Source organism: Aquila chrysaetos, chromosome 10 (assembly GCF_900496995.4).
Source record: "Aquila chrysaetos chrysaetos chromosome 10, bAquChr1.4, whole genome shotgun sequence".
Lineage (NCBI taxonomy): Eukaryota > Metazoa > Chordata > Aves > Accipitriformes > Accipitridae > Aquila > Aquila chrysaetos.
The window spans coordinates 34,444,677-34,461,276 of NC_044013.1; the positions used below are offsets into that span (position 1 = coordinate 34,444,677).

Consider the following 16,600-nt stretch of genomic DNA (forward strand, 5'->3'; position numbering starts at 1 on the left):
TGCTTTAGAGGGAGTCTCATCATCATCTAAGAAGCAGTGGTCTGAGCTCAGGATAGGGGTCATAAACACTTTCTACTTCCTATCCAATTCCACACGATGCCCATCAGCACTTAAACAACTCTCTGCCAGGGTACAGAGCCACAGGCTTACCCATCTACTTTTTCAAATACCAGCAACATTTCAATAGGCTTTTGTACCACAAAGTAAATACAAAGAAACATTGCTATCGACTGCAATTTGCAATTACGTATTGACTAGTAGGACAAGAGGGCTGAACAAACAGCGGACCACGAATAAACACCTACAATGACAGGCAGTCTTCATCCTACAATGAAGAGGGATCACAGAGTATGTAAGGAAGCCTCTCTCACAATTTTAAGTGGCTAGTGCTATTCAAGAGAAATTATTTGCTGATTCAATTTTGCTGGCAGTATTTAGAAATGCTCTTGCCTCTTGCTGTTATAAATGGCAATTTAGACAAAGAGCAAGTGTTTCAGAGTGGCTGGGTGGCCTTCAAAAAGGGATAAATTCATTTAAGGAAATTGTTGAAATACTGACATATCGCAATGTTTAATTTGCCATGGTTTGTAAAAGGAAAAGGATCATAACTACACTGGAGAATGAATCGGGTCTCTGTCTGTCTTACAGTTGTTATTTCTAAGATTATCACGCACATGAATTTCCAAAGTGTCATCCCTGACGTGCAAAAACACTTCAATACCAAGTTGAACTGCAGCTCCAGGAGTGAGCTTTGCAACTAAACTTGCATCTGTGGATAAAAGAACATGACCTCTGTAAATGATCCCAGGGTTAACAGTAGTTTCAATAGCCATGGTGCATGACTGCACCCTGGTTTAAATAATCCCTCATTTTAAATTTCTTCTGACTAGTATCCTTCTGGCAGAAAGAGAGCTACTGGAAAACAACATACTGAAATGAATACTGCAATGCGCAAGGTTTGCAAATTCAATGCCTTCATGCATCATCAATTACATTAATGGAAAAAAGGAAAGACAATATTTGGTGAATCCAGGCATTGTTAGCGTATTAAAAAAAAAACATTTCAGTCAGGCCTAAATATGTAGGTGAGACTGATGACTGACCGGTGGCCCATGTGAAGTCAGTTTGTGTTCAGCGCCTATTCCATTCCCCTCCCTAGAGACCACACCATCATAAAAGTCCCAAGATGCCAGCTGAGCTTCGTTACTAGCAGTCCTATACAGCTGAAAACTGAACCTTGGGGGAAAACTTGTCATGGTGTTGCCAGCAGTTTATTTGTCTGGTGACTAGACAATGGAGTCTAGTTTCTGGACTATGAATCCATAATGAACAAGTTCAGTAAGTACAAACAAGGAAAATTAACGTCTTTTATATACAATGCAAACATTTTCTCAGCTCAGTGGGTCATATACTGTATTGTCCAAGTCATTGGAAGGGATAACATTAGCAGCTGGTAGGAATATCTCACTAGGGAGCTTTTAGTGAAAATTCAACATCCATTGTATAATATCCTGTATTATTACCTTTGCTGCCATAAAACATCCTCAGTGAGAACAAGGGCAACTTTGGACAGCTTGCTTTTCAGGAAAATCTGTTCTCTCTCTGCATTTTTTTCCGAAGACTTTTTCTTTTAATATTTTCTCTTTGTCTTGCCACCCTCCCCCCAAATATGACATATTTCGTATCATACTTGCTAATAATTTGCCATGTTATCACCATCCATGGGTTTCAAAGCCATTAACACGCAGCATGATTGCTACATTAGCCAAAAAGCTGGCAGTAACTGAAGGCTCCGGACGGGTAAACCAGAAATGAAACCACCTGCGCTTTTCGGCTGGTGATACCAGCTGACGGAGGCAGGGCACTGTGCAGACCCACACCGCAATGGAGCACGAAGACCTCACCCATTGGCAGGTGAGACACACATTTGTGGATTTAGCCTCACTGGTCTTGTGAGGAGCTGGAAGGTCATGTTTCTAAAGCTCAACTCTGTTTCACTTCACATGCCCAAACCTGAATGACCCTTGTAAACAACAGATTTTGCACAGTAATGACCCAGAACACTGGACAGTACAAGAGCCAGAGCAGGGCACTAGTCTACTAGATTCCACTTATTATTGTATCCACATCTAAAATATCTGTCCCTTGACAGTGACTCTGTAGCCAACAAACTCCAAGTACCTTCAGCAGAACAGCCAACTTGCAAGGCTGGTGTTTTGACAGATCATGACAGATACTAGGGAAGCTGGACATCTTGAAGTAGGTTTCTTCATAAGAAGGTCTCATCACGTTTTATAAGAAATGCAACAAAATAGAGACAGATCCTCTTTCTAGGCCCACATGACTAAGCAAAAGCAACCACATAGCTGATGACATTTTCAGCACCGCGAGCTATAGCAAAACAGTAGTACCTTAGATTTATACATTCCAGCAGTGCTCCTGTGAGCCCCTCCTTGGGGGACATCATACGGGCAGCATTTTGATGGTGGAAAATGTCAATTTAAAAACAAAACAGGGGATGGGGGGGACCAAACCAGCAAAAATTATGAGACATTTTCATGTTCCTGTTCTGTAATTGTACCTTCAAGAAGATTGATAAAGGAGATGGAGTTATCTAGTCAAACACTTGCATGGTTCTCGCCATAATAACTCTTTACATCAGCCCTTCTGAACTAATACCTATTTTTAGTATCAGGTTTTTAAAGGATCGTCAACTCAATCACTAATTTTGAGCTTGCAATTTACCCTGGAAGCAATTTTGCTGATGGAATTAGTGCCACTTAACTACTTGATTTGCAGGCACAATTAGTAAGTTAAGCATTTATATATCCTAAACTACACCTGTAAAAAGGAAGGCTGCTTTTAAAAACAGCCCATATGCTTAAATTGAATGCAACTCAGTTCAAAGACACATGGATCTCTAAAGTACTCTGCACACTCCAGAGTAAGCAAAAAAAACCACAAAAAAACACCAAAAAAACCCCCAGCTTTTTATTTTTGTGGCAAAGTTATTCTTTAACTCACTTGTCTTTCTTACATGACCCATTCCAGTCACAAAGGCTCTCATGGAAAAATACCTTTCTTTGTCAGACTTTGTCAATGATTTCTAGTGTTCAAAAGGTGTGGCCACGGGCACTAAGGCAATTTTATTGTTATTTATATTGCCAGGTAGTTTGGACAAAGCCACAGGATGCTGAACATACAAGCACGGAGCTGACAGCTAATACCATCAATTGCTGTGGTGACCAGAACCACTCAAATCCCAGGGTGGGTAGAGGCAAGGATAAAACCAGAAACTGTGATTAAGGCAGAATTAAAAACAAAGAATTTGGAGCATATTTCAGATATCCTTCAAGGAAAACAAAACAAAACAAAACAAACCCAAGCCCCCCCAAACACCAGACAGACAAATCCTATCCTGAAAACTTCACTTGGCCAAAACTCTTAACAAGGTGAGTTTTAACAAGCACTTCATCACAGGCTTACAGGGTAGGTGATCACCTTGCTTCTACAAACTGATGATTTAGAGAAGAAAGGGAACAGGGAAAAGTCCCAGAGAAGAGAGCACTTTGGCCAGTGCCATCAGTAGAACTATAAAAAGAAAACAAAGCTCAAACTGCTTTACCAGTACTGCCTCCCTAATTCACTTCCAAGTCTACCCCAATTGTAATTTATTGTAACCATCCATTTAAAATTAGTGTAGCTCCAAATAAGCAAGTTAAAGTTATTATAACGTCTTAGTCCTTTAAGGCAACTCTTTGCAGAAAAGGTGTATTACTATTAATGCTCTCACTTCAACACTACTGTCCCACAAGAGAATAAATTAGAGTTGCCACTTTTCCAATTCAGCTCATCTACAAGGTGCAAGGAGAATGATGCAGTAGGAGAATATGTAAAATAAATCTTGCTTCTGTAAACATTAGTGGATGGAAAGGTTGGAAAGAGGAAATGGTTAAAACTGTCCAAATGCTTAATTAGGAATAACCTGATGTATTACTGAGTGGGGGAATAAAAGAGGTTCAGAACTGAACTTTCCTGGAAAACATCCTTTCCACTGAAAACCAAAGCACTTCCCTGCTTGCAGCGGCAAAGAACACAAGAATGTGTGTGAACCCCTCCTCCTCCTATTCATCCCATCAAATAACTGTTTTTCATCTGAGATTTAAAAACCTAAGCCATCCTCAGTCACTTGACTAAAACCTGAAAACAACTGAAGGCAGTTTTAGCAAAAAATGTTTATGTACATTTACATTTTTTGTGAGAACTAACTTTGAATTGGGGTAAGTGATGGATTATGGTCAGTAGTATTTTCCCTCCAAAACCAGGTTCCCTGCATAATCTAAGCCAAAAATTGGTCTTTGCTCTATAACCTTACAACAGCATACAGGAAAAATCCTGGAATATGCGCACATAAGGGGGGTAAAGGGAGTGCACTGGGAGATTTCTTTTGACTTGGTGCAACAATACACCATTCATGCAATTCAGACTTACTTGTGTTAATTGGAATCTAGTTCTGCAGGCTGGTAACACTACCGAATACCATGAGGAATGTTCACTTTTTACGAAACTGATGCCCTGGAATTCATTTTCAAAGCCAGGTATATGTGTCTACCAATGAGTCACTCCTCCTCAAGTGTGTATGGGTCTATACAGGGGAATTACTGCAGCCCACACTGAAGAAATGTAGTTGCTTCTACGTGGAACACACCACCTGTTTCAGCAGCTTGTAACAGTTAAAGGCTATGGTTCCCAAAATTGTGTTCCACAAGGTAATACCAAGTTTTTTTGCAGCCAGCCACACAGCAATATCACTTTTACAGTGGTCTAATGATAAATCACTATAAAAATTTGATTGTAAGGATGCAGAGTGGTCTGGTACACAGCCCAAAAGGTTTGAGAAGCACTGGTTTAGAGGGAAAGCCACCTGGAACTCAAGAAAGGACACATTAGAGAAGCAAAACGACCATATGGGCTGGTCTAGGACCCCAACATTCCCACTGCTACAAAAACACCCTGGCACTTCCAGAGTCTACCAAATACCTACAGCATTACAACAGCTAACAGCAATGCTCTTGCTTCATTGCAAGACAGTACCTACAGCGCTACAGAGCTCCTACACACTGTCAAGACTATTTGGTTTATCCAAATGATCTCTCTCTCAAATCAAACACCTCCTCCAACAGCAATGCTTCCAACTCTACTATATTAACTTGGAAATCTCCCAGCAGGCACAGACCAAGCCTGACCTCTTTATCACCTGATCTCAGATCCCTGTATGAATATAGCTGCTTACATTTTTCACAACACAGTATGTTGCCCTGCAGAACTGTAGGTTTGTGCTCTAAGAAAATGAGAGTTCTTCAGGTGTGGGAAGCAAGACAAAACCAAAACAATCTTAAAATAAATCTTTCAAGAGAGAACACTTATGGCTCCCCTGGGATGAAGCACATTAAATATACAAAATGTACTATGAAAGTTAGTTCTATTTTCCCACTCCCACTTCATAGAAGACCAACTTCCCTTAAAGTCAAGGCAAAAAATCTTCTCCTCTGGGCTAACATCTTTAAATTGGGCCCACTAGGTATCAGTAGCAACTGTATGTACAGATCTAGATCAGGGTACCGAGAAGAAATACAGGGCTCCTTCTGATTTAGACCATATACAAACACACCTCTGGTTACCACACTTGAAAATTAAACTTACAGGCTCAGTGAAAAGCAAGAATTAAAGCTAAGCAGGTTTTCCACTTACTACCAAAAGCTTTTAGTGTCACTGCAGAGGGGGAGCAAAAAAAGTAAGCTACTTGTGAGGTATTGAATATAAGTAGACACCTCTCTTCCAGCAACTGGTAGCCATTAGATGTCTAATAATGACATTAAAATAACTGTTAATGTAACTCAAATGTTCATCTCCCTCTTTCAAAATTCCAAATATGGTGTTAATGAAAAAAGCAAAGGTGGCAAGACTAGCCCTTCTGAAGTATTTGTACATGAAACACACAATACAGTGTAGATGCCTGCTACATGAGATTGCATAGCTGGTATTAAGAGGAAGTTGTTGTTTAAAAGAATTACACAATACCAACAAAAATCCCATCTTCCGCTATAAAGAGCTTGAATGAAATTCTGAGGTTTGAGGAACATGTGTAGGGACAGATGAACAGGCTATGTTAAAAACTGTTAGGACATTGGGTGGAATGATAACTACTTCTCTAAAATCTGTGGGAAATCTTTCCCCTCATTATTATAATAAATTACAGAAATGAACACAACCTGGGCAAGAGGTGCTTGAACTACAGCCTAAGGGAAAACAGGCCAATATCTACTTACAGAACAGACATGCCACAGGCAGCACAAGTGCAAGTTTCTCTTGCAACAACTGCCCTGTCTGAAAGGCCAGTAGTTAGGACAAACCTTCCTTCTGCAAAGCAGGAAGACAGGATGGGAAAATGAATTGTTATGTTGTGTTAGTGGCTATGCAGTATCATAAAATCAAGATGTTAATGAAGACAAGCCAGTCTGGAGAGTTTCCCTGTTCTAGTAGCCTGCACTCACATGCTGACACGTACAATAAAAAGACAAAGTGCAACACTGGCTCAAGCATTTCCCTCCTATGAGCAGGAGGCAAGGACATCTTCCCCTCACTTCCCTGCCCCTTCTCCCCCACCAAAGATTATTTACTTTGCAATCTAGGGCTGTCCAGTGGGAGTTCACACTGTAAACAGCATTTTTTATAGTTTGGTCCTTGGTGTATGGGGGACAGGGCTAGGGCACAAACACATTTTCCTATAAGCTGCTCACTGATTCGAGAAAATACTTTCATTCTTGATTGCAGAGGGATTTCCAAATAGGCTTAACTGCTTTCATGAATCAGACTCTCAGACTGCCATGACTTCTTACCATATCAGATACCATTCTAGCACACAGGAAAAAAGGACTGTCGGAACTTGTAAAGGATTTATGCCGGAAATAATCAGGCTCTGGACTATCTCAACTGACTCTACCTCGATAAGGAAAAGACCTACCCTTGTCACAACATTAATCGAGGCACATTGAACGCAGAGCCCTGCTTTTTCATCTTTATTGCTTAAACTGGAGCTGTCCTATACAAACTGTTTAATCCCTAGATCAGCGGCATGCTACAGAAGGCTGGAAAAGTTCCCAAGAACTGATACAAAATCAGGTATGGAGGGGGAAATGGGGACAAAGGTTTTGCTCATTGTTGACACAACTTAGAGGATCTCCTTCTGGAAGAAAGAGAGCTCCGCCTTGTCCTGTCATGCAGAGCCCCAGATTGCCAGAGAAGTAACCTGGATTTAAGAGTGCTTAGCATGGTTGGCGGAAGGGAAGATGACAGTGGCATGACCTGCTCTGGGTAGGACATGATGGTCCAAATCATTTGCAGTCATAAATCAAGGCAAGCAATGACAAAAGCATTCGGTCTCGACTTCTGGTTTGGACACCTGAGATACCAGGGCCTTGGGAGGTGGTCTGGTGTAAGGAGTCATTCACTCAAAAGGAAAGCCCATGAATTTTAAATAGAAAACAGGAAAGTGTCCAGAATATGCGCTCCTCTGTTCTAGCAAGAAGAACAGTTAAGCAGTAGGAAGTGAAAGATGGAGATCTGATTCAGTTATGCAGAGCACAGATGAGGAGCAAGACAGTATCTATTCAGGTAGAAGCAGATGGTAGAAAAGAAACATGTGGCATCTTCAACTCATTTAATATACACATATTCAAGGTTAGCATCCAGAGGAGGTACAAAAAATAAAATAAATAAAAAATGTTTGAGCAGCATAGGCTGTCATCATAAGCTAATGACAAGATGATGGGAGTCAAAGATAGTTGAAAGAAAAACCTTCAATTTAGCAAGTCTGATTTATCCCATCATTGCACTCCACTGTTTCAAGACCCTTACTCACTGCACATGCTTATAGCTTGGTTGGTACAATCACAGCACACCAGAGCTGCTAACATATTTGCAAGGTTGCAATCTAGTGCAAGGTTACACTAGGTTGGCTCAAGAGGTAGGGGAACTCAGGTAGGTAAAGGTTTAACTTTTCAAATGAACAGAGGTTTTAGGTGGAATTGACCCTTACAGGAAAAATGAGCCCACAGCAAGACTTAAGAAAGTACCTGGCATTGCTAGGCTTCCTGGGAAACCAGGGGCTGAAAGGCATTTGGGAGAATGCCTATGTCTCTCCACATAAGCAGAGGCAAGTTCTTTCAGAGCCCCGGTTATCTATGATTATTCACCTTTCATGAGGCCTTCCAGATCTCTCACTCCTTACATTTCCTTTCTTCTGACCTTATGGTATAAACTTTTGGTTACCAAAGTTTCCTCTAATGACATCCCTATGCTCTTTCTGAAGACAGACACTTTTCCCCTCTGCATTTCAAAGGAATCCTTGCCATACCCTCCATTTGATGCCTCACAGTTTCCACTTGCAGAAGTCCCCACTGCTCTATGTGCCTTCCCCTGAGCTTGAGCTGCTTAGGCTAGAAGATTAAGGTGCCCATTAACAAGGACCATATCTCTGGGTCTAAGCATTAACCTAGCTGAATGTTGCATGTTCAGGAACTGGACTGCAGTTCTCATTCTGGCTCTGCCTCAGACCCGCTGTGTGACTTTGGGCAGGTCATTTCTCCCATCTGGCTTTCTTGGTTTCCCCATCTGTAGAAAAGGGCAAGCCTCATTATTCCTCCCTATATAAAACATCGTGAGATCTATAGAAGACAAACTGTATTGAGAGCCAGGCACTATTATTATTAGAGCTCTGGTGTGCTAAATAGACACTGGCAACAGACACAAATGCAAAATAAGTCCAAGGGCAAGGAAAGCAGACAGAGCAATAAAGCACAAAAATTGAAGAAAGAAGGGGAAGAAATCTAGTGAAAAACAGAGTACAGCACTGGGGCACTACTCCTGTGGTCTAAGTATATATGCAAACATAACACTATTTTGAAGCAGTTCTACAAATCTAGTTGTCCATCTTCTCAGTCTTTGTGTTTTTGCAGGCCTGTAGTTTTGGTGAGTCCAAATTGCTGCTCCTACCTAACTCCAAACATGGGAAAGACCTCTTCTATGGTTTGGCTTATAAATGTATTGACTGACTACAGCTGTACAGCTCAAGCAGGCAAGGAGATGCTCTACCACCTTCTGAGACCAGCCAGGATTATCCTTTCTCCAGCTCGGAAAAGCCACCAGAAAGAAATGAAAAGCACAAGAAAGCTTGGATGCAGACCTGTAGGACAGTTAAGTGAACTTAACTAATATTTATATAACTGCGTATGTAGTGCTTTAAAAAGGAAGATCAGCACAGAATTATAGTAGCATCAAGAGAGAACTGAAGCTCTGGAATCAAGATCTTTATATGCCTGTTGGTCTACAATGCTACTGGGCAAGCAGCAATTGCAATCCATCTGTCAGTGTGTCCTTTGCTGTCACAGGATCCTTGCTGCAGAGACTACCACGTTCTGCTCCTTTCCATTATGGATGAGGCTGGAGTGTCTCCGATTTTTCTGTACAGGGAGCTACAGTGCCCCTCTAACCAGTTTTCATTATATCTCCTAGGCAAAGAGCAGCTTGTATCTTGGGATTAATATAAAAGACGACAAAAATTCAAATTCTGTCTTTGCAATTCCTAAGAAACCAGCCACCTTTGCTTTCCAGAGAGCACCAGAAGCTGAGAGTGTATGAATTGGCTTTTGAACATTTGGAATGAGAGCACTATGAGATTGGCTGTGCCTGCAAAGAATGGGTTACGGTATGAATGCAGTGTCGTACCTTGGCTTTGGTGGATTTCTTTTCCCCTTGCTATTTGAGTTTTCAGTACCACCTCTTCCTAAAACTGTGTGGAGCCTTGTTTCTCAGTTAAAAGGATTTTCTTTATTATTTTTTAAAGCCTGTTTGATGAGTGATATGAACTGCCAGTGAATACTACATTTCACTCCCCCTCATTAACATTGTAAATTAATTTAGGACTCATTTAGATGCAGGATTAACAACCTGAGGACTAATCCACTCTTTATTCAGAGGACATATTCAGGATAAGCAGTCTTTCGTCTCACATCACTCAATTAGTTAGCAGGACCATCTCTTGGGAATAAAATGATATTTCTGTCTGTCTGCTTGCAAAGGAACTGTTCAAGGTTAAGGCAGAGGTCTGGGAGACATCAGTCCTGGCCCCAGTTCTACTATAGGCTTCCTCTGCAACCTTGGTCAAATGCTTTTACGCTCTGCATCCATTTTCCCCAATTTGCACATCTAGAGACGTCAGACTTATCGAGAGCAGACAAAAGATTAAAAGTAGTGTTTATGGTGTTCTAGGCCAGCGTGTTTTATTTCACCAGGGTTAAGGGTACATGGGCCAACTGCCAACACAGAAACTTGTTAAGCTGAAGTAATACATTTAATAAGTTTTCACCTATGTGTCCCTACTCTTACTTACGTGAAATGGTGTTTTATTTTGCGAGAACTCTCTTCCTGTGATGGCACTGTGATTAATACATTATCATCTATATTGCAGGGGCAAAGTCAAGCTGTCAGTTTTCAGATCAACAAAAAACCAAGAGAAAAATGTTGCTTTTCTTAAAGCAACAATTATGAGTTACAAAACTCATGACACAGTCAGCAGCAATCTTGCAATACCTCAGTGATGCTGTTTTCAGATGCCCTGTATGTTTGCTAGAGAAATAAATAACGTTTCTTGCAATTAACAAATGAAATGCCCTGTTGGAGCTTAGCTCTTAGTTGCTGTCAGTAAATCATCTGCAGAAGGATTTCATCCACTGAGGGGAATGAAGATTAAATATATGCTTTGGCAAGTGTCATTTTCCACTAGAGTATTTTCTTGAAGGCACTTCATGTCTAATGATACATTGAGGACTTGTTCCTCTGAGTACAATAAATAAATACAAATAATTGCTGTAGAAAAGAGCCTGACGGACAACCAGTGCCACTGTGGGCATAACTGATTGATGCTGCTTATAATCGGTAACACTTGTAAAGCTCAGGCTTTCTGTTCTGGACATGCGCTGTACACATCAGCTTAGCTGAACTCTGCTGTCCCACAAGAAGAGAGTTTTTAAAGCCCTAATACAAACTGTTATTAATTGTGTGTATTGCAACATTACCAAGAAGCTGTAACCACAGATGAGGACCCTGCTGTGTCACAGGTTGCAGAAAATAAAAAGGAGGAGATACTTGCAGTGGTTCACACAGTTTGAAATCAAAGGCCAAATAATGGAGCTCCAGAACATTTTCACCTCTAGTGTGATCATAAAGAATGAATTATTTTATACACTTTATTGTTGCCTACAGTTTCACGGACAAGCTCCTGACAGGCATTTGGGATCCACTGTGATAGCATAAGGAAAAAAGCATCGAAAAAAATGTCTTTCTGGCACACTATCTCTAATCCTAATTGAATTCTAATTTTTTCAGAGATAAATTGTTCCAGTGTGGTTCCCTCAGACAGATGACAGTGACAAGACAACCACAGCACCACAAATCTATGACACCAACTAATAATTCTATAGGAAGTTTCCAAACCAGACTGTTTCTCTCCTTAAAATACTGTATTTGCTCTCCAGCTAGTCCTTTCAACTCTCCATAAAGACCAAACGTGCTGTCATAACTACATGAGACCACTACTCAATGTCATCAAATCTAGCCCATTGACAAAGGCACTCCTCTAAACCACCTCAGGACTAGAGGCCAGAAAAGCTGGGTTTGTCCTGGGATTGTACAGCTCTGTCTGCAGATGTCTGCAATATTAAAATGTCTGCTACATTAAAAGGACATCACAATTGCAATAATCCTTCTTCGTTACACACAAGGAGAGAAATGTCTGAAGCTAACACTACCAAAATCATAGGGATATTGTTAATCCATGAGTTACTGTGAATGCAATGATTGTTAGCCTTTCCTGCAGTTTTCATCCTCAAGTACTTGTCCTGATGAGTTTTACATTTTCATGCCACACTGTACTCCCAATTACTGTACATTCAGCAGATTCTCTATAGAGCACATGAAGGGCATCATACATCACACTTATTACCAACCTACAGAGAGTTAAGAGAAGTGAGAACAACAGGATCCTGCTGTTGGTTTATCATGGGTTTTCTGATCTAGGGGAAGTAGGCATCTCCTATTTGAATTTAGTTGTCATAAATAATATCATTAGGCTTGTTTGCTTTTGGCACATTCTGCACTCAAGTCATTCTGAACCCTGATCTCCTACCCAGCAGCAAAAAAATCCCTCATGTTCACTCATCTTCCCAGTAAGAGTGTACTTCACAGCCAGTGTGTCCAAGGGCCATAAATGAAGAAACCTGAAGGCACCCTTCTGAGAAGCGTAAGGTTACAAAAACCAGCGAGAAAACAAATACTCTTACCTGTCTGTAATAAGCCAGCCCCACTGTCTTTGACTCCAAAGTGCTGCTGGATGTCTAGTAACACACCTGCAGGGAAAACAAGAGAGAAGAAACTCAGTGCCTTCAGCCTTTGAAAAGCATACAACTCAAACCTTTTGTGAAGCATCAGCAAAGTTTCAAATTCCAGTAGTTTAGACACATAACTTCTAAAGTTTGCACATCAGCTTCTTTTCTATACATGCACACTCAATAATCTGGGGCTACTACAGTAAGAGCAGAGGTAGGTAGATATCATGCGAAGAGTTTGGGAATGAAATCCTCATGCATGAGAAACTGGTTTTTCCTTTCTACTTAAATAAGGGGTTTCTTTTTGTTTGTTTTCTGCAGAATCCAGATCCCTTACTTCTGTTATTTTACAGAAATATAGGGAAACTGATTCTCTGCCTTAGGTGATTCAAATGGTTCAACAGACAGACAAACTGAATCCAAGACAAGTTTTAACAAATCTCTCTTGGGAGGAGATATGACACATTGATAGGAGCAATGATGGAAGTTTTCACATTTAACTACTTCTGGGGGGTTCTCATTTCCAAAACAAATGTAGAAAATAAATTTAAAAATAGCTCAGTAGAGGTGGGTAATTGACCAAATGCTTAGCTTTAAAGCAACTACAAGCAGAACCAAAACCAACTTTCTCTCTTCCCTGAACCCCCAATATATTAATTGGTATAAGCAAAATTAATGGGTTTTGTAGTGTTTACATATTCAGCTAGATTTAGCACTTAGGTATCAAACATATAAATACATGTAATGTCAGGTACCTATGAACAGGCATGCTTTTGTAACCAACTAGCCAAAAAGGAAAATGCACAGGAGAGCTTTTATAACTCATCTTGGGGGATGCACATTTGCCAAGCTGAAGATGGTCCAGTTGTGTCAGATACAGATCCATAGGCCTGAACGTTTGTCTATGGTCTAAACAAACTGCACCCTGACCTCTTGGGTCTTGAACAGAGACAGCTGCTCTCTTAATATCTGGGACTTCCTTATTTAGGCTCCTGTCTTCCCCAAAACTGAGTATATGCAAGTTTCTTTTTTTAAAAATAACACCGTTCTCCAACTGTACTGAACATCTATAAAAGTTCACCTCCAGTTCAAAATTTGACCTGAGGCTTTATCCAAACTGATTCTGCTCATCACTGCAGGTCATGGGAATAAACTAAGCACCAACCTGAACTCAATCACCATAAATATCTTAGCTTTTGGGACTGCCAGGATCACACTAAATGACAAACACAAGAGATAAAAGACCCAGAGATAACAATTCCCAGAAGACCTCTGGGACAATGCCAAGAAAACAGACATTAATTAAAGGTACTAAAGGAAAAAAAGATACAGAGAAGGAAGGAAAAAGCAAGAAAGCTCATTTGTCCTATTCTTTATTACTTGTACATCACCGTTTACTCAGGGCAGCATTCAGGTTGGCTTTAGACTACCAATATCTGCCCAGTAACACTAGTTCAACCTCCTACAACAATCCCCGCTTCGTATTCTCTCTGTCAGACTGTTTATCACTGAGCAGAGAAGGCTTGGGGTGGGAAAGGGTGTGAATCTTATCAATGTGTATCAATACCTGATAGGAGAGGGGTAAAGAAGACAGAGCCAGGATCTTCACACTGGTGTCCAGTGAAAAGACGCAAAGGGCACAAACTGAAATCCAGGAAATTCCATTTAAATATAAGAAAAAAACTTTTTACTGTGAGGGTATTAAACTCTGGAACAGGATGTCCAGAGAGGTTGTGGATTCCCCATCCCTGGAGTTACCCAAAATCCAATAGGACACAGTCCTGAGCAACCTACGCTAGTTGACCCTGCTTTTAGCAGGGGGCTTGGACTAGGTGATCTCCAGAGGTCACTTCCAACCTCGATTATTCTGTGATTCTGTAATTTTCTGAAGTATTAGGTGCCTGATTACATCCAGCCGGACACAGTGTTCCCGTAGACTTTCTTTTCCTTTGGAGCATTGCTGTCTACTCCAATTCCAACAGGAACTCTTAGCTTCCTCTTGCATGGCAGATTTACCTCCATTTTCAAAGTGCCCTGGCATTTCTTGGCTATCCTTCCCACATTTGCTTCATTAATAACTGAGATATCATTATCCAGGCAGTATCTGAGGAATAAAAATAAATTTTGTATTTGCCTAGCAAAACCCTCTGTGGCTTAGATGACTTACACATTCCCCTTGGTGTCCCACCCTTTCACAAAAAACGGTTCTCTTGCAACCCAACCTAAAAGCCTTACTTAGCTTAATCAGCTCTGAACACCTTCAATTTGTGCTCCATTATTGGTTGGTCTCAGACTGCCCACATCAGGTGAAGCTCAGCAAGTCAGAACAACTTGTGGGTACTATAATCCCAATTTTATAGAAGATAAACCCACAAACATTCTCAAGTAGAACATGGAAGAAGGGAGGAAATACTGAATACAATGTTTTCTTATGCTCTCCTATCATCACTCAGTTGTGTTACACACAAATGAAGTATCTTACTACCTCCCCGCAGCTGAGCCCCAGACACTCCAGCTGGAGAAGCCAAGTCAGAGGGATCCAAGCTTTTCTTACTTTTACAGACACATTCAATACAAGACTTAATCCGAGCAGGTACATCACTGGGTGGTCACAGTGATGCCCATTCACCTCCTGATCCATGGGCAAATGGCTTCCTGGTGGATGCCATGCTCCTGTTCAGCCCATCAATTTGCAGCTTCTTTTATTTCAGTAACAAAGGGCTAAGTTCTGCACCCACCTTTCTTTCAGGATGGGGCTTCAACTCCCGCTGACCTGATGATAGATATTCATTTTAATCTTTAAACTCTGTGAAATGGGCTTTAAGTATATTACCTAAAGGCCGCAAAGAAAAAAAAGCAGTCAAATACTAAGCCAGGGACACTGCAACTGTACTGCTCCCAGCAAACTCTCTAATTAGAATGGCAGCTGATGAAAAAATGTATTCTGAAGCTGGTCGGTCTCATGGTAGAAACCTCTGTGCTGAAGTGATCACTAAGCAGGAGTCATACCTTCTAAACTAGCAGGTGCAACAACAGTCAAGAGCAAGCCCATAACAGAATCTCACCTGTACAAAAAGCAAAACAGCACAACCTACTGTCCTGCCACAGGATACCAAAGGGACTGATTCAGTGATGGGAAAAGGGAGATTAAGAGCTGTAGCCCTGCCTTATTAAAACTGTCTGAGGAAGCAGATTCTTTGAGCATGGGCGTTGGACTAGATTACGTCCACAGGTCCTTTCCAGTCTCAACTACTCTGGGATTCTGTGCTCCGAATCCCATGATGGAATACACACGCACATCCAGATCTCCCTCCATCACCCTGAAGGGGCCTGCCCTGCCTACAGCAACACATTCCCAGCCGTGCCAGAATGCCAGAGGCACATTAAACCATCCAAAGTTACAAGGAGCGGGAGCCTGGGATGCGATAGAAAACATAGCCTCCGAAAGAAGATTTTTTTGCATTTGCATCAGAAACCAGAACAGCAAGTACAAGGGATTATAATGGTACCTATACAGTAAAGCAGAGGAGGTCTTCCAGTTCATTACAAAGAAATTATCTGCCCAATGACAATGGCTTTACAGTTCTACAGTGCTTTTTTTCACAAGAGATCATCATGTGTTTTACAAGCTTGAACTACTGTAGCCACAAATCAAATGCATTTAGGACACCAAAGTGCAGCTACCTTGGATTAAGCCTACAACTTTATTCTGGTGGTGGAGAGGGAAGTGGGTTCTGTGGATAGTCAATGCAACAGGACAATATAGGACCACAATTATAAGTCCTGTGTGAGGTTGGGAGAATGTCTCAGATGATTAAGAGAGATCTGCATGTCTAATTGGCATGAATTTCCCACTCCAAGTCTATTTTATATTCTTTTTGGACTACAGGTGTTTTGATATGGGATTTAGAGCATTAAATTAGAGGCAGCAGCAAGCAGATGATGCAACACATCTATGAAGTGATAGGAGTTTCTCTCTGCTGTGGGAGTTCTCCTGCTCAGCACGCTTACATGGGAAGACACTCCTCCTCTCTTAAATTTGCTCAGCTCTGTTTCCACCTCACCATGGCAATGACTCACCTCAAACTTTAATAAGAATTAGGGATACAATTAAGCAATGAAAGACCAGGGCAGAATACAGGAAAATGATAGAGCTT

At 41.1% G+C, this 16,600-nt stretch overlaps 1 protein-coding gene across 2 annotated transcripts in view; it reads right to left on the reverse strand.

Moving 5' to 3' along the window:
• Positions 1 to 16,600, reverse strand: part of LOC115347365 (protein spinster homolog 2-like) — a 141,486-nt gene that overhangs the window by 91,342 nt on the left and 33,544 nt on the right. For both annotated transcript variants that reach the window (XR_003925465.1, XM_030028671.2), the window contains exon 2: positions 12,399 to 12,464. Coding sequence is in view for 1 of the 2 variants with exons in the window: in XM_030028671.2 (XP_029884531.1) it covers positions 12,399 to 12,464 (66 nt within the window). In the remaining variant the exon portion in view is untranslated. The remainder of the gene's footprint in view (positions 1 to 12,398; positions 12,465 to 16,600) is intronic.